This window comes from Paramormyrops kingsleyae, chromosome 7 (assembly GCF_048594095.1).
Source record: "Paramormyrops kingsleyae isolate MSU_618 chromosome 7, PKINGS_0.4, whole genome shotgun sequence".
Lineage (NCBI taxonomy): Eukaryota > Metazoa > Chordata > Actinopteri > Osteoglossiformes > Mormyridae > Paramormyrops > Paramormyrops kingsleyae.
The window spans coordinates 17,710,001-17,728,943 of NC_132803.1; the positions used below are offsets into that span (position 1 = coordinate 17,710,001).

At 36.5% G+C, this 18,943-nt stretch overlaps 1 protein-coding gene across 2 annotated transcripts in view; it reads right to left on the reverse strand.

Moving 5' to 3' along the window:
• The window catches only part of tbca (tubulin cofactor a), a 221,537-nt gene extending 202,866 nt beyond the window's left edge, over positions 1–18,671 (reverse strand). The window contains exons 1-4 of one of the 2 annotated variants that reach the window (XR_011992379.1): positions 18,485–18,671; positions 7,420–7,525; positions 2,707–2,793; positions 631–823 (exon numbers count right to left, since the gene is read on the reverse strand). Coding sequence is in view for 1 of the 2 variants with exons in the window: in XM_023823241.2 (XP_023679009.1) it covers positions 743–823; positions 2,707–2,793; positions 7,420–7,525; positions 18,485–18,537 (327 nt within the window). In the remaining variant the exon portion in view is untranslated. Of the gene's footprint in view, positions 1–549; positions 824–2,706; positions 2,794–7,419; positions 7,526–18,484 lie in introns of those variants that run through there. The other variant, XM_023823241.2, reaches the window with a different exon arrangement.
• Positions 18,672–18,943: the final 272 nt, after the last annotated feature.

An 18,943-nucleotide genomic window follows, 5' to 3' on the forward strand; every position in this document is an offset into this window, starting at 1 on the left:
GATGTTGATTTTCCTACCCATGCCTTAGCATGGCACAAGATCATCACAAAATTTGTAAAAATTTTTGAAATTTACAGTATGATATTGTACCGTAAAACTTTGAATGTTTTACGGCGTAACTAAGAAAACACTAAAAGCGAACTAACATTTTATATACACAGCATCAAATATGTTTACTCAGCAATTTTACACAGCCCAAGAACAGGGACCTGTATCAGGAAGGCTGATTTTTCGCTTAGCTGGATAACTTGTCGGAGTTAAGGTAGACTGGGCCAAATGTAAGTGAAAGAAGATAAAGTCCATTTAATCTGGGGTATCTTAAATCCGACAAGTTATCAGGCCAAGCAAGACATCTGGCTTCGTGATACAGGCCCCCGACTTCCACAAACATACATATAATCAATCCATAAGTTTCCAAACTGAAGGTATAATGAAAATGACATTTTATTTTCACTTTCATCTGTAAGAAAGTGTCATATAAAGTCTCTTTCTACATATCTTTGTTTTGTGCACTGTAAATGTAAAAAAAAAAAAACACCAAAACTCATCTTAGGAAAAATGTTTATTTGATGTTTGTGAGGACTTGCACACTCAAGACAAGAGTTTTGATATCATTTAGGTTGCAATCTCAAACACACAAATAGAAAAGGATTTCTTCGAGTGTTTTCTTTGTATTAATTTGCTTATACAAGATGCGACTATGGAATGGACACTTGGGATGCATTTAAGTACATGTGCAATTTCATCCCTCCAGCTTCACAGAATCCAGTATACTTCTTGCTTCTTTGTACTCTTGTAACTCTGCCAAATCTTCCTCTGTTTCCTGAAAAAGACAAAAACATTCACAATGTGATAAGTTGCTGGTGTTGCCGCGAGTTGTGTCAGACACAAAGCAGTCTTGACAAATGCAATGTGATTATTGCGCATGTGCATGATATAGTGCACAGCCCTGAAACAATATATTGTGTAGCCCTACTAAAAATATAGATTAAAAATGGATAAAATGCAGATTTTCAGTAATTATGAATTAACCATTCTATTTATTCTTTAAGATTCCTCGAATACATAAAACATACAATAAAACTAGTCCACTTTATTGCAACTATAATTCATTATACATCACAGTTAACCAAGTAATTCTTTACACACATGGCATGTGCAGGAACACCACAACTAACAAGTTGCAGGTGCACAAACTGACAAACACTTCTGAAACACACTTTTGGTACAATACTTTTCCTTCTCCACTGACTTCTGGTTGAGTACCTGTATTAAAAGTTCCAGTACCTAAAGTACCAAACCAGCTGGGGTACATTTTTGGTATTTGGGTGGGACTTGCACATGTGTTCGTTGTGTATTGGTTATGCAAATAACCTGCCTATGAAGCAATATACAGTTGTTGTTTTGAAAAAAATCTCAGAAAACAACAAAGTAAAAAAAAAAAAAAAAGTAACAATAACATTTGCACAGACAAATGAAGAGATCCACGCTTTAATTGCAATCTGGTGGAGGAACCAGAAGGTGATCTGGATAGCATGAATTGCTATAATGAACTAGGGCTGCACAATTTTGGGGAATATTCAAGTATTGTGATTTTGCTGTAATAAATACCGGGATATTTATAAAGCAAAAAAGTTCTAAATAAATATTGCAATGTGATTTTGTTGTAATAAATATTGGCCTATATATACAGCAAAAGAAAGTTCAAATGAAATTTCTCACCAACCCATTTTATGGGTGATTTAAACTGCAGGGATAAAAACAATCAGAAGGTGCATGCAGAGCTCATGCAAAAGCATCAGTGTAAACTTTGAACTGTTCCTTTAAACATATACTAGGTAATCTTGAAAAAGAGTAATCATTAATATTGCAATGCCTGCTAAGTTTTTTCCCCCAATGACTAAGTAAAAATGTTTTAGTGAAACTTAAACCCCCCGCGCTATAATGTCCATACAGTATGAAGATAAGAAAAAGCCTGATTTCAAATCAGCTGACTATGGCTATCCTTGCAATGTGAGATTTGCATGTGCAAAACGTGATATTAGTACTGATATCGCACATCACCACGCACATACTAGCAGCCATTTTTCAAATTTGCTACAAAATACCCCGCTTCACGTTGTGAGGTCACTCAGAGGCAGTACCAGTTTTTATGATAATGTAAAACGAACACTTTGAAGTAACAGAAGTACAGTACCTGAAGAAGTCGAAGAGTAGCCTAATATTAATGGCTAGTTGGCATCCATAACACTCTGACTATACATTATGAACTAGAAAAGACACAACACTTTTCCTGCATCAAGGAAGACCTGAGATAAGCGGGACCCTTGGCAGTTACTGGTGGCTCTGAACCATGTACATCAATCTTTAGCCGTTGCAGTAAGATAATATGGGTGTGAACAGCTTTTTTCTTCTGGAGACATTATAAAGCATCTTTGATAATTTTATAAAAGCAACACATGGCATCAAATTCAATTATTTCCAGTGTATCTTTTCAGCCATACTGAAATATGGATAGATATTGGAATTGGAAGGTTTTAATTATGTTTCCAATTATGAAAAATGAAGCTCCCAGTGGATGTCTAAATATTTTTCTTTTATTGCCCTTTGCAGCATTTGAGCAGGTAGTAATGTGCTTGAGCAGACCAACATGGAAAGAATGAATGTGCTGCTTCACAGTTCAGAGAAATGGAAGCTTTCACTCACTAATAACTGTGAAAGATCTGCATGGGCTGTAACCAAACGCCGATGACAATCTGGGATCATCATCCGTGATTCCTGCAGGACTTCCATCTGAAAAGATGAAGACATACAAACACATTTACTTCAGTGACACACATGAAGATAAACAATTATGTTTGACTGTAAAGGGCCAGTTGTCTGGTGTACTAGTTGAATTTCAGTTACAAAGTCTTTTGAAGAATTATACTTTAGCACTTCCCAACCTGTTATAATGCCATAATGCTACAGCTACTGGCCAGAAAGGGTGGAGGCTAACATCACATCCAAACAATTCCCTTATTTTGATTACTACTGCTATTTTTTTTTTTACATCATAAATTCTGCTAATGCCCGGTCTGTAGTGAAGATTTGCTTATGCAGAGAAAACCAAATGCCACCAATTATGACAAAAAAAAAAATATATATATATAATCAATTCTACAAAACACAAAACCATTTTCTAAAACTTCAAGAATTTCCAATATCATTCATGTGTGGTTTTAAAAAATTATTTTTAATGGAATGTCCATGAATAATACATCAATATACGCCCACTGGTTTGTTAGCTGAACGATAACTGATGCATAGTCGTTTGAGTGGCCCTGGTTGGGTTTTGTAAATAGGTCTAAACCAGCAGTTTGAGTGTTCAGTCCACAAAATATCTGCCCTCCAGATTTGTGAATTTGACATTTGCAGTTTTGGTTATTTGTGAGTTATTAAAAATAAATATTTTTGAAGCTTGCCAAACGATTGCAGAAACTTGCAGACGATGCATAAGCCAAAAACAGGGTAAATCATGAGGATCACATAAAGTCACAATATATAAATGTTAGTGATACATAGCATTTATTATTGTAAGTGCATACTATATCTTTAATATTGAAAGTCTTGGCTTGGGTACGCCATGCATCTTTGTCTCAGCAACCAGACTCACTCATGTGTCAGCTGTCTTTGTGACCATGGAATCTCGCATTTCTAGCAGTAACTTTTAAACTTTTCAGTACCATTAATTTTGTTTTTGTTTTTTTTACAATGGGACAAAACGTAGTGCATACAGGGGTTTAACTTACATGGTTTGTATATCATGAAAAAAGTCTAGATATGAAATAAAGCAATTTGACATGGTGTACAGTACAGTACTGTTTGTTTAGAAATTGGTAAACAGATTGTTGTGTTATCATTCATGCTAGCTAGCTGTTAGGCCTATGAGTTGTTGTTTGGGGTGCCCAAGTATTATTTGCGAATTTTCACATTCTTGGGGATCTTAACCCTAAGAAATGTAAAGGGGTTATTGTAATATTAAACCTTTCACCTTTTTCTTATGCAGCCAAACATTTTAGCCTGTAACAATACCAACAAACAAAAATATCAGGATTTTGCAGATACATTTTAGACCATTAGTATCAAAGTGTCAAGGTCTAAAAATGAGGAGCAAACAGAAAACTAATAGTAATATTTGCAGATGCTTGTGTATATGGTATCTTAAATTGCAAAAAAAGTGAAGAGTGTGCCAAGTCATCGCTAACAAGTTAAAACTCATGCAGCTTTAGTAATACCAAATTTACGAGTCCAGACAGGCACCCCACTTCTACGTAATAAATAAACATTGTACTCTTATATCACACATAATTATGGCATGAAAAATGTTATTGAGCTATTGATCATGTGTTACAGTCACGGCAGGGGCCTCCACTTTCAGAGGCAAATCCTGTGCGAGAGGAAAGCAGAAATCAGCAGGCTCACACTCCTGATGCTTTCTATGCATAAAACATTGCAGAGCGTGTTCGGCCCAAAGCGTGGTGCCCTTCTGGAGAGGCGAGGTCCTGGCTAACATGGTCAGACACAATAACAAGTTTCTCTAGAACTAGTGCATTTCTCCAAGGTTTTTTAAAAATGTCTCCATTTTAATTCACCTTTTGAACCATTGTTATAGCTTAACCTGACCTGTAACATTTTCTATACAAATATAAAGACTGGAAAATGTGTATTTTATACATATTATTACATATATATAGTGGAAAAAGAATCAGTTGTTTATTAACAAGTTTCAGTTAATCTTACAGTACATCTAAACAGCAACATATACCAGTTGTAAGTGGGTAGTTAAAGGGGGCCATTAAAATCAGCCATTACACAGGCTTCGGTTAGGATATCAGAATAAGCCATATTCATACTTTAGAGGTTCACCAAATCTTCCACTGCAACAGGGCAACAGTCAATTTTGATTAACACATTACATGCAATTTGAAATGTTGCCACTCTGGTCTCAATGGCTTTGGTCCATGACAGCATGCTTAGAAGCATCATTCACAGTCTTCTGAAATCCGTGCTGCATTCCACAACTGTAAGCAGGGAATCTCAAGGACAAGAGAGTGAAACACAAGTCATCTTTCTAATGCTTTGGAATATTCTCTCAGCTAGGGATAAGAAAAGCAGCTATAAAATATTGATTAAAAAAAAACCTGATCCCAAATTAACCTCAGCATTAACCCCCTACCTTCGTAACACTTATTTTCTCACTTATTTTAATTAAAATATAGTGATTTGCAACTTTAGTCCACTGTTGCTGTTTGCTTGGTTCCAAGCCATTATTTTTGGAAAAAGGGTCTGTGAACATTATTCTGGCTGTATAAAAGGTGCCACTTGTCACCGTAAAGTAAATCTTTGCCTGCTGATACGACTTGCTGCATGACATATTTTATTAAATTATCTGCATATTGTTAATTTTGTATTATCAATACCTGCCCAAGAATTTAAGCTTGCGGTGTCTGTAAATGTCTGCCCTCCATCTTAATTTCTTGGCCAGGTTGGCTTTACAAATGGCCACATCCAATACTGCACACAATGCATCACGTGTCAACATATCAAATCTTATACAAACAACAGACAACATACAGATGTGACAGCCCTTGCTATTATGAGAAACGCAATATCATACAACTCAGTCGATCCACTCATATTAAAGGACTGAAGTCTAGAACCCAGGGTTTCAATTCTTTTGAAAGGTAGAACTAAAATATTCACTATGCACCTGCTGCGAGCAACAGCACATTTGAAGAACCCAATAATGTGAATGGTTAACAAATCCGGTAAATGAAAGGTTCCCAATTTAAACGATAAAACAAGTAGTAGGAAAATGCCCAATTCAAGAAATCACAATAGGCATGGTTTTAAACCTTTCCTAATAAGATGTTACCCAAAATATTCCATTTAATCTTCCCATCATTCAAAAAGCACTTTCCTATTTAACTACCTACAGACAAAAATACAGATATAGCAGAAACTCTTAAACAAAAACAACATGCATGTGTTTTGGGAAAATTCTACCTCTCCTCCTCTCAGTTAAAGTAGCAAAGACTAAAAGAAGACACAAAAGGAGCTGGCGGGTTGTGAGGGACAAAGGCTACAGCTCATGCTTAATTCTCCCTGCCATTCATTCTGAGTGAGAAGTGACAGCCCAAAAAGGAGGAGGACTTGGGTCATCGGTCACTCAGTGGCACCAAATTAGCAACATGTGCTAGTAATTATGAAATTCCTGCAAAGTTAAATAATGTAATTAAATGTATAAGCAAATTAAAAGTGTGAATGATTCATTTCTCCAGCCTGCTTTGCAGAGTACTAATATTGACTTTTTTTTTTCAACAGAACACTGTTCACTTGATCTCAACATTAAAGTCGAAAACGACTGCTGAAAAATGTATATCCTCACAAAAATATTTAGAAATATTCAAAAGCTGTGCACACAGAGGACAGGTAATCGATCAAGGTCATTTTGTACAGTCCAGTAAAAATGAGTTTATATTTGCTGTGATGGGCTCTTGGTAATACCTGGTACTTTCAGCTTCTAAGGGTACCATGCTAAGCAGCTAGCCAGAATCCACAGATTAAATATACAAATTAAAACTAAAACTTCTATGCCCCGAATTACTTTAAACTGATTACATACATTGAATGACTATCCTTCATAGTAGTAAGTTACTAGAGCACATGCAGTAGGCAATTACGGAGGACATGCAGTATCTGTGGGCTATATATCAGCTTAAAGTGTCTGTAAAGGCCAGTTGTGTAGCTAGTTGTCAGCAGAGACATGACAGTACCACATCCAGTGGTTACGGATTTGCTCCTATTGTAGTGTACTTTAAGCTAAAATTTAAACAAGAAAAACTTTTAAAATCATTTCTGATGAGGGTAATTTGAAAACAGAAAAGTGAAACATTCCGTTACAACCTTTGACAACCACATGATCAAATCAAAGATGGTTTCATGGTTCCAAATATTGAATATTTTGAATAACTGGCCTGGTTTGATGTCACTAGCCCACATTTAAACAACAGTCAGTGATTAGCTACTTCTGCTAACCAGAATCAGGTACAAATGTTTTATTGGTCCATAATAAAAGAAAAAAAATTACACACGCGATATATGACATTTGTGTATCTGTATTGATTTATCCAAGTCTTCTTGGATATCTGCACATCCCTCAATACACAGTTCTTATACAAAAAACACCCCTTGCCAACTTATACTAACCCTTACGATTAAAACTCTTTTACTCCATTACTTGTATAGCTTGCAATATTTAGGTCATATGCTATATTCAATAGGAAATACAGATACTGAAGCATGAGAGCAAAGGAACCTCTGATTAGATGGAAATATCAAAATATTAAATTACAGAGAAGTCATCCACCAGCATACCTGTTTCTTAATGACATATTCGTCTGCTGCTTCTGCCTTTAGATGCTCAATCTTTTCTTCCTGCTGTTTGGCTTCTTTTATATACAGAACTTCTTCTTTTGCTAACCTATAAACAGGTAGACAATGCACACAATTTAGCTGATTTACACATTACATCATACTGAAGTAGGCATTTTCTGAAGTGTTTTGCTTAGAAATACCCCCAAAAATATCACAATAACAAAAATGACATTTAAAAACAAACAAAAAAAACAAAACAGGCCTGCGTAAAACTAAGTAGATAACAGTAGTATAAAGTTTAAAAACATTTTTAAATGTTCAGTACACAAATGTTATTAGGTACCATAGAAAGCTACTAACTACAGTCATGAGACCGCTACCAATTCTGTCCTCAATCTCATTCACCAGTATTCTGCAAGATACCTGTTAAGGAATCAAACTTACGTCATAGTGAGCAAACATTTCCTTCCCATTCAAATTTTGATTGTCTGTATCCATAAAGGGCATACGAAAAAAACAACGCAAAAGGCAGCCAGCACCTAGTCATCCTAAGCGGCAACGCGGTCAGAGAAATCAGCTGCAATTCACCACCATTTCTCCACTCCTAGGGTGGTATCAGTTCTAAAACTCCAGCCTGCCACTGGTCTGTCTTTAGTTTTTATACTGATGCTATAAATCTGCCAATTTGCAACCCAGCTGCATGCTCATTAGCCGCGATCCGTGGCGGTTCAGCTCCTTTCTGCTCATTCCACTAATCTCCTGTCTTTACTCCATTTATTTGCCACTTCTGCTACTGCTCCTCCACAAAATACAGCACTGCCCCTTCTAGGATTAATTGATCATCAATTTAGTTCTAATTTGGACCAAGTCAGGTGGTAAATGGGCCACTTTTGCTTGATTGTTAGTGAAATGTGTGCAAGTACATTGATAAATTTTGATTATTTATCAATTACCAGCAAATGAACTAAATCTATTGAATAAATTCCAACCTGATTGCCATAATAGAGTTTGAAAATATCGCTATTGATAATGATTCCAGCTAATAGTCTTTTCCGGCTCTGGTTGCTGGCTTGTCAGAATGACAACAAAGAATTCATTTTTCATATAGTCAGTTGCATGTGCATGAGTAATCCTTCATTAATCAGTTACATTACGGGGCCGCTCCTCAGTAATGTGTGTTGCTTTGCTCAGAAAGCCTAAAACACTTTGTCATATTTTATGTCAATTACCAGTAATTTTAATACGTTTCCATCAAGGCATACTGTAATAGTTAACATATGCTAAGGTAAGGGCCTTAAGCCTCCTTGAGATGAGTTATATTACCGTTGCAGTTGTTTAGCGAGGCAGTTGGCAAGATTCAAATAACTAACGACAGGCTAATGAAAAAATGTCCCTTGATCTTAATTTCTTATTTTCTCAGACTGAGGTACTTATATGAAGGGTGGAGCTGAGCTCGTTTTAAATGGATCTGCCACTGTGTTTTCCCAGTTAATGGAAAAGCAGCTCTGTGGAAAATAGAAAAAAGAATTAGACCCGACATACATTCAAGTAGTTTAATACTGTATTTTTGAGCCGTGTACCCAGTGCCAGCTGGAATGACAAAAGTAAATTACTGTTGTCATTTTATTAAGGACATCCGCTGTGCTGGTCACCAGCTAAAACGTGCACCATTGCAGGATAGCTATGTGCAGCATTTTTTAAAAACCAAAAGAATGACAAAGGACCTGCAGTGGTTTAAAATGCTTTCCATGGGTCCTACAGTTTTAGTTAAGGGTCAAACTCGGAAACAATTTCTTTGCATTCAAATAAGCACCCTCAAATCTTAAAATTAAATCTTTCCAAGATATGACAAAAAAGAAACAATGTGTGGTTATTAAAAAACCAAATTATGTGAATGGTGACAAATTAATAAACACAAATAGAAGGAAGAATCATAAAGACAGAAAAGCAGCAACCATTTCATCCGGAAAGAAGTGTTAGGCACTAGAGTTAGAGTAAGGTTTTAGACAATCTCAAATATAAAATACAAAGCATTACCAAGGCTTCAGTTCAGCATAATAACCCAGGCTTTGATCACAACACTAATGAACAACATTTCACTGAAGTAATTGCAATTAAAGCAGTTAAACTGCCTTTACAAACATGATTTAGCTTCAATTAGCTTGCCCAAACTTAAAAAAAAAAAAAAAGTGTGTTCAAGCCATTTTATGTCATTCAAGAAGCATGACTGAAGTAGCTCTTGGCTTCAATGATTTAAAGGACGATGCCTTATTTAAAAAGTTTTAATGAAATAATGTGCAGAAGAGCTCACAACTACTACTGTGTGCTAACTGTTTAGTAACAAGCATTACACTCCTACATTCCAAGAGCAGATAGAATTTGAATAATATTTCTAGGGAACACTACCACAAATAATGAAAAGGAAAACTTGCAAATGTTTACATAACATCATACAGGTGACAAAAAATAAAACCTCTAAGTAAACAATTAAAATTCATGCAAATGCCAGTCATATCTCTGTTACTCATTTCACAGCTGACAATGTTTGCTACAATGTAAATACACATAAGATTAATCTAACAGCCAAACTATGTAGCTTAAGATGACTCCGTACTGATACTTGGCATATGTAACTGGCAAATGACCACTTTACCTGGCAATATCCCATTTTGAATCTAACTTGAGCAGTGTGAGAAATATGGATATAAATGCATGCCAAATACATAATTACTAACTTTGTAATTATAACTTCCAACAACTGAAACTTGATAACTGAAAATGAGTATTATGCTTCATTATCCCAGTTGTATGATGCAACATTATTTGGACAAAAGTATTGGGACACACCGCTTAAATTAATTGAATTCAGGTTTCATTCAAACCCATTGCCACAGGTATATAATATCAAGCACCTAGTTATGCAGTCAGGTTTACACACATTTGTGAAAAAAATAAGCCGTTCCGAAGAGCTAAATGAATTTAAGCATGGTACTGTCATAGCACGCCACCTTTAGTGGTTTTATTGCAAGTGATAGAGTTTAAGATCAACAGAAACTTGAAACTGACGAAGTGGGAGACCACGCAAAATAAAAGTGTTACAATAACTGGGTTGCCGAATGCTGAGGCACATAATGTGTACAAGTTGTCAACACTCTTGTTGACTCAATAACTGCAGAGTTGCAAACTTCCTCTGGCATGAACCCCAGCACAAAAACTGCACCGGGGGCTTCATGAGCTTCAATGGCCGAGCACCTCAATGCAAGCCTCACATCACAAAGCACAATGCCAAGTGTCAGGTAGAGTGGTGTAAAGCACACTGCCATTGGACCCTGGAGCAGTGGAAACGTGTTCTGTGGAGTGATGACTCATGTTTCTTTGTCTTGCAGTCTGATGGACGAGTCTGGGTTTTGCGGATGTCAGGACAACGTTGCCTGCCAGCCTGCATTTTGCAGTTGCAAAGTTTGGAGGAAGGGGGATAATTGTATGGGGTTGTTTTTCAGGGGTTGGGCTAAGCCCCTTAGTTCCACTGAAGGGAACTCTTAATGCTTCACCATACCAAGACATTTTGAACAATCCGATGCTTCCAACGTCGTGGGAACGGTTCTGGGAAGGCCCCTTTTCTGTTCCAGCATGACTGGGCCCCAGTGCACAAAGCAAGGTTCATGACATGGCTGGTTGAGTTTGGTGCGGAAGAACTTGACTGGCCCACACAGAGCCCTAACGTCAAGCCCATCGAACACCTTTGGGATGAACTACAATGGAGACTGCGAGCCAGGCCTTCATGCCAAACATCAGTGGCTAACCTCACAAATGCTCTTCTAGATGAATGGGCAAACATTCCCACAGACGCTCTCCAAAATATTGTGGAAAGCCTTCCTAGAAGATAGGCAGCAGTTAAAGCTACAAAGGGGGGACTAATTCTATATTGATGGCTGTGGATTTAGTATGGGATGTCATAAAAAGTCCCTGTAGGTGGAATGGCCAGGTGTCCCATATCTTTTGTCCATATACTGCAATTCTACAGCATGCCCTGTGACATCCTGGAAATATGCAACGTCACATCCTTATGGCAACCACCAAATAAGGTAATAATTGCAAATTTAACACCTGATTGCCAACACTGCGGGTGAAGTTCTTGATAACTAGGGCTACATGATATCACATTGCGACGTAGTTGTGTTTATATGGTGCATGCGTAATAATCACCAGGGATTTAGATGACGGGTGAAACATTTGTCCTGATGTTAGCTCTTCGGTATTTTACAGACATTTCCTTATGCCCATTATTTGGTAAGCAGATTAGTAATGCACCTAAAACATTAATGAGATGCATATTGTGACACCCATCTTATGTTTATTAAATTCGGTTAGCGGAGCACGCCACATGCTACCGTTTTGCTGCATCACGGAAGCGATAAACACTGAAATGGCAGTGAAGAAAGGACAGCTCAGCAGCCACAACACCTACTGAAAGACGACACATTGTGGATAAACAAGGTAACAAAAAAAAAAAAAAAAAGACCAATGGTGTGGCGGTACTGTTTACATCTTTGAATCCAATTATATTTATTAAACATAAGGATATCCCGAATTTATACAGATTCCTAATATTCCTAATTAGGAGCACTGTTAATCTGCTTACCAAATTATGGGCGTAAGTAAATATTCGTATAGTATCGAGAGTCTGGTGTTGGGACAAATGTTTCGTTCGTCATCTAAACCCCTGGTGATTATTGCGCATGCGCCATGTAATTGAGAGTATATCACGATGTGATATCACGCAGCCTTAATGATAACTAACCCATGAAGATGCAGGGATACATCAAATCATTCCACCAAGATAGGAAAATCTACAGATCGCTGTCAGTACAATTCATCATCTATGTGATACATTTCTTTAACCACTGCCTGAGAGTTTCACTCAACAGGTATCACTAACCAGCCAAAAGTGCACAATTGGGTGTGTAATGAGCAAAAATATCTGTTAAAACCCATTGCAAATTAATGGAGTCGCAGGTTTATTAAATTAGCTTTTCACATTATTTATAGAAACAACAATTTGTGAATACCAGGCTGCTAAAATATTAATGTTTGGACTGTTTTACACATTGTCTATATCAACACACAAAAAAACATTTTTTGTTTCTGATATCTATGCATGTTGCACAGCATGATCAATCATACATTAAACAATAATCATACACTAAATATTGCTAAATTGAGCACTCAATTTCATGCATTTCCATACATAATTAAGCACACTTTAGCATATTTATGTCATTACTGCCATTTAGGTTACCAGTATGAGCAGCACAATGTTTTGTCACAATAAAGCCTGTAATAAAACAAGGGGTCTTCAGTCTTATATTTAAACTGAAGAGCAAATCATTTTTTGGAAGACTGACAGGTTAGAATGACTAGAGTAAAACTAGGCATCCTAGTTCAAATATGGCAATCAACAAACTTTTAAAAGTATCTTGCATTTCTGATTCCCCCCCAACACCACAATTTTTTTTTTTTTTTCATAGTAAAACGTTCCTCTCTCTGACAATCATGACAATTTTTTTCTAGGGCTGTATGATATCACATCACGATATACTCACAATTGCATGGCACATGCACAGTAATCACCTGGGCTTGATGACCAAAACATTTGTCCAGATGCCAGCTTCTTGGTACTATACGGATGCTTACTTATGGCCGCAATCTGGTAAGCAGACTAGTAGTGAGCCTAATTATGAATATTAGGCATCTGTATAAATTTGGCATATCCTTATGTTTAATAAACGTATCAGATATTAAACTGCAAAAAGTTACCAACACAACACCGGCACCTTTTTGTTACCTTGTTTATCCACAATGAATCGTCTTTCAGTAGGTGTTGTGGCTGCTGAGCTGTCACTTTCTTCACTGCCAGTGTTTATCGCTTCCATGATACAGCAGAACAGTAGCATGTGGCGTGCTCAACTAACCGAATTGAACAAACATAAGGATACTAGGGCTAAAACGATTCTTCGAGTAACTCGAATAACTTGATTACAAAAAAATACTCAATACAAATTCTTTGCTTTGATGCTTCGTTTAATCCACAAAACTATGTACTGCTCAGTGATCACCGTGTTTCACACAGAGGATTATTACTGTCGCAGTGTACTTACGCTGCATTATGTGTAGTAGAGCGGTAAAGCGGTAGAAAAGAGTGGCGACACTACCATAGGTACCCATTGTAAAAAATGCTGGAGAAAATTCCAGTAAATTTCCGGGTCATGGGGAAGGTGAATAGTTCCAAACCTTGACATTCACGGCATAGAATCCTGTTCATTTCCATTGCTTACCAAGCACTTTAAGCAGTATGTTGATAAAATAATAATAAAAAAAAACATTTAATACTTTAACTGTCATTAATATAATATGTTGTTTTTATATATGCTCAGCATTAGCTAATGTTTATTACGATTAATAATTATGAAGGTAGCTTAGCAGCTATCGAGGCTAACGTTCCCATTTCATTGATGATTTTGTCAATTACTGTTGACGCAGGGTAACTTTACATATTAAGTTGTTCTGGTTATCAATGGCTTCATGATTATAGTTAGCTACACTGCCATCATATTAATATACCTTAAACTGATTAAAATCAGTTTACTGCTCTTCTTGGGTTACATGGTTCAGTGTGAGTTCACTACCAAATTTATGCCAGAATATCTTAAATTATTTTGTGGTAATTTAGTTGGCAAAAAAAAAAAAAAAAACCCACAAATGCACTGTGGTATAGTGTCTGTATTTTTATGTGCGCTTTTTACGTGCTGCATTTGCAAACAGTGCTTTTTTCACATTATTTCATCTCCCTCATGTAGAATTACTTAGAATATCATTGAAATAAAATTTGTCTGTTTGTCCATACTGACCTATATTTTTTACCCTTATTACCCCCACCCCCCACTCTTTGTCCCTAAAGTGCAAGGTGTGAGCTTGACACTACATATAGTGGTAGCTTTTGTAATATCTGTCCAATTTAGCTTGTTTTGTGGGTAAAGAATGACAACGGATTTTGATCACTGGACACTTTTGAGAGGAGGGTGCTTTCTATACAAGTAAATAAAGCAGAAGGCATATTTTGCCTGGCAGCCTTTATGAAACATCATACAATATTATTATTTGTATTTTATTTCAATTGGAAAATGGTTCAAAATTGATTAGTTTAACATTTCTATGTTAATTTTTCTAATGATTTTTTTCCCCTTAAAAATTAAGCAATGAAATTTTAGCATGCTGCAGGCGAAAATAGCAACTTCCAGCTTGCCGGAGGAGCAGTGCTCGAGATGTAAAAAGTTGCATTTGTTTAGAAACTGTTCTTAGCGTTCGGGGAAGTTGTATTCAATAAAAGTCTGCACAGTTACGGTTATTTGTGTTTTGACAGTGTTTCCCATACCATGTCTTGTTGTTCTTTCATAATGGTGTTTCCCAAAGTCCCATGTACACAAGAGTTTAGAAAGTGTTTTTTTATTTAAAAAAAAAAAAAACCTACGTATGTATGCAGTTATCCATTAAAAATGTCTCTAAAAAGGAAACCAATGAGTTGTTTATTTTAAGAGACCTGTCTTTTTTCTCTTTTGAATAGTTACTATTGCTCTTTAATAAAAGTATTTCTTATCTGATTACTCAAATCAATGGAATGATCAATAAAATGCTTGATTACGAAAATAATCGATAGCTGTAGCCCTAAAGGATACACCGGAATTCACACAGATCAAAAGCCCTAGTAATTGTTGACCATGCACCATATAATTGTGAATACATTGTGATGTGATATTGTGCAGCCCTTTTTCAGTAAGTTTTACATAAAATGAGTAAAATCACAGTCCAACACTGTATTTTGTCATGTAACAGTTATCTGTATTTCTGCAAACTGCATTGTTATGCGTTTAACCACACCCAAACCGTCATCACGGCAGACTTCCGAAAGAACAACAAGATATAATGAAGACTTAAGCAGATAAACAGCTATAACAGCAGTAGCCCAGGGACATGCTCTATTAAATATTTCCTCTCTCAATGTACCCAATAATGTGTGACTTCCCCAAAGGAAATTAGCAAAGAACAAAGAACAAAATGAAACTACCAATGCAGTATTTTTCCAGCAATTCCCATTTTTAAAACACCATGCTAAATTATATGGATTCAAAAAACACATGCAAAAAGCACCTCATTAGCCTGTTAGGGTTTTCTGAAAAGCCTGTACCAAAACAGAGGACACTTAAAAGGGAACCATGCATTAACATGAATCAAGTGTTTTCTGTTTAAAACTCTATGCATCCAATTAAACAAATCATCCATTACGAAACTAACAAATAGGTCATTAAATCTGATAATTCAGCATGGCACCATTTACTGCACAGCACAAAGACAGCTACGGTACAACAGAATATGTAAGTAGTGGAATATGCTTTTTCTGATAATGTGATTTAGATCTGGTTATATTTTGGGCTTTGCGCATGCCTTGTTTCATCATGTTACCTTGCCAACCACCTTCTTCACAAGCAAGCTTTGATAGCAATGTCCCTTACAGAACAAAACGTACTCAGATAGGTGTGCATTCACTACCAAGCAAAGCTGAAACGGTTTTCTCTGAAGTAGCATTTGGGATTAGTGGAAACAAAATATTTTCTCACATAATTACCAACATTCCCATTTCAGGCCAATTTAAGCTTTGTTTTTCACATCTGCATATTGTTTTTTAATCTAGATTAAATACATTTTTTTCATCAATACTAAAGCACAAAACACTAAGTTAGGTACTCTGCAATGATTCACTCAAATCATTTAGGTTGCAGAAACAAACATTTTAATGAGATTAACAGAAACAATCTCTGATCCAGATTGTACATTTGTAAGTGATAAACAACTACACAACAACTGTTCAAACAGCTAATTTAGAAAAAAAGTCTGAACTAGTGTTGGGCAGTATACCGGTTCATACCGAAAACTGTTTTTTTTTTTTTTTAATTATTGTTATGATATTAATTTTTCTTATACCGCAATACCGGTTTAAATAGCCTACACAACATTCGGAAAGTGGCGCAGCTGGAAACTGTTTAAGGGGGGACCTTTTTCACTGCTGCACCGCTAAAAAATGTACCGCGAAAGAACAGAAACAGAAGATATAGTTAACATTGGAGTTGAAAATAATGAGACACTGGGGTTGTCAAAAAATCGATTCTCAGATACTAATCGATATTAAAAATTAGTATCCGATTAGATACTCTATTGATACCAACAGTGCAGTTTTCACCTTATTCGCCACACTTCACACAGCACCACTACAGTGCAGGCGCACGTGCACGCACACTCACGCAGTCCCTCCCCTCCTCTCAATAACTGCCAAATGCATTCTCACTGATTAACACAGACATACCGAGTTGGCCGAACATGGCATATGCTGCAGTTGAAGGCACTTCAAGCTGCTTTAGAGGGAAAAAACACCATTTGGAAGTATTTTGCAGAGAGCATGGAAAGGCTAAGGATGTCGATAAGCCTCTATGCAAACAGTTCTACAAAGCTGTGGCGACGAAGTCAAGTGGCACGTCAATCTTGGCGAAGCATCTTAAAGACCAACATCCGGTCTTTATGAGAAATTTCACGAGGTCAGTAAAGCTCGTGTTCCAGCAACACTGAACTATTAAACACTTATCAAAAATGTTAACTTGGTCAGTGGACATTTTAACATTAGCCGTTTATCTATAAGCAGTTAGCCAACAAATACGCTAGCCGTATGTTATCATTAAGGTAGTGGATAAGCACAATGGCTAATAATAAAATATAGCTAATGTGGAAACAATGCAAAAACGTGAAACAAAAATGCGTCCTGTAAAATGTGGTAAATGCCCACTCATACTTAAGAAAAAAAATACCGTTGTATACCATGAAACCGATATAACTTTGAAAAATACCATGATATTTAGGTCATACCGCCCAGCTCTAGTCTAAATATTAAAATTGTATAGATTGAAAGAAAATAATGTCTGTATATGAAAGCTGTAGCCAAGGTGTAAATCAGAAAGAACTTAAATAAAAAAAAAAAAAAAAAGTTTGATATGAAAAACCAATCATAAAAACAACCAATAGAAAACAATATTTTACATCTATGTGACTAATACTGAAAGACACAAATGACGAAAAGAAAGACAGGTCAACATGGGACAAAACACCAAAAAGTTTACCTTAATCTTACTATTACTGCCAAAATTTTTGCAAAGTACTGCTGAAAATGTAACAAAAGTATTGGGCCATGGTTTTAAAATACAATTGTCGTACTTACCAGGGCCAAGATGTATGGTAAAAGAGGCAATATACTTATGTTGTTGTGCTGACTATTGTAATTAGTAAAAGGGATACATTTCTTATGGTAACAAATTTAGATATTTTTAATATTGCTTAAAGAGAACTTATTTCAATAACTATATGCAGAAACAGTCTTATTTCAATAACTATAAGCAGAAGAAGGTCTATTAATTTTAATTATATTCAGCTACACAAAATACATATATACACTGAGGTTCAGTCAACTAATTAGCCGAATAAATATGAACGCTGCATGAGAAGCTTTTTATCATTTTGCTTTCCTGCAAATCTGTACATACTGAAAATTAAAACAATGGTTTCCTAGCTGTAGTAATACAGTAATTATTTAAAAACGGCTCACTAACTTGAGCAAGAACGGCGACTGCTAGCTTAATTACACATTTAGCTTTATAGCAACCTAGCTGTAGAAGATCATCAGAGCTTTACTCGGTACAGAACTGGTTTTTGTAGACGTGGAAAAATACATATTATTAAAAAACAGTAACTTGTGTACTGAAAATCGAGCACTATAAGAATTACTGCATGTTCCATTTAACTACTGTAGTGTGTTTCATACGCCATTAGCATATCGCTGCTAACGCTTCGGCCTACATCTCTGAATTCTCACAGGCCGGTTCTTATTTCCATTCAAGACAGTTACAATAGCGGTTTAGACAGCATCTCTAATTGGTCCCCCGTCAGTAATTTGTGATGATACACTTACCGCTTCACTACACCGGTTTTAATTTTAATTTGCCGTACTCGCGGGTCCGCCATAATCACCACGGTTTTTGTCTTTTGAAATACGCCGAGATTAGGAACAGCAAGGTAAACAGCAGCTGAAGAAACGGCACTGTCACTGGCGCTCCTGCCCTACGTCGGGACGCGCTGACGTTTGCACCACGTGGGAAGGATGACGACGAACTCATGCGCTGCCGAAGGTAGTGTTAGGAGCGGCTCGTTCTAACTGCGTGGCGCTTTTAGTCAATCCGTGCGCTCTGCCATTCGCTAGAACATCATAAATTGCATAGAAAACGAGGCATTATGTTCTCACTTGTGCACTGTGTTGCAGTGCATTTTGAGGATGGTCTACTACATGCTTTTCACTGCGCTGTGCACCCCCATTGATGACAATGAAAGATGGACACAAACGCTTTCCAAAGTGTTTGCGTTTTTTGCTCCC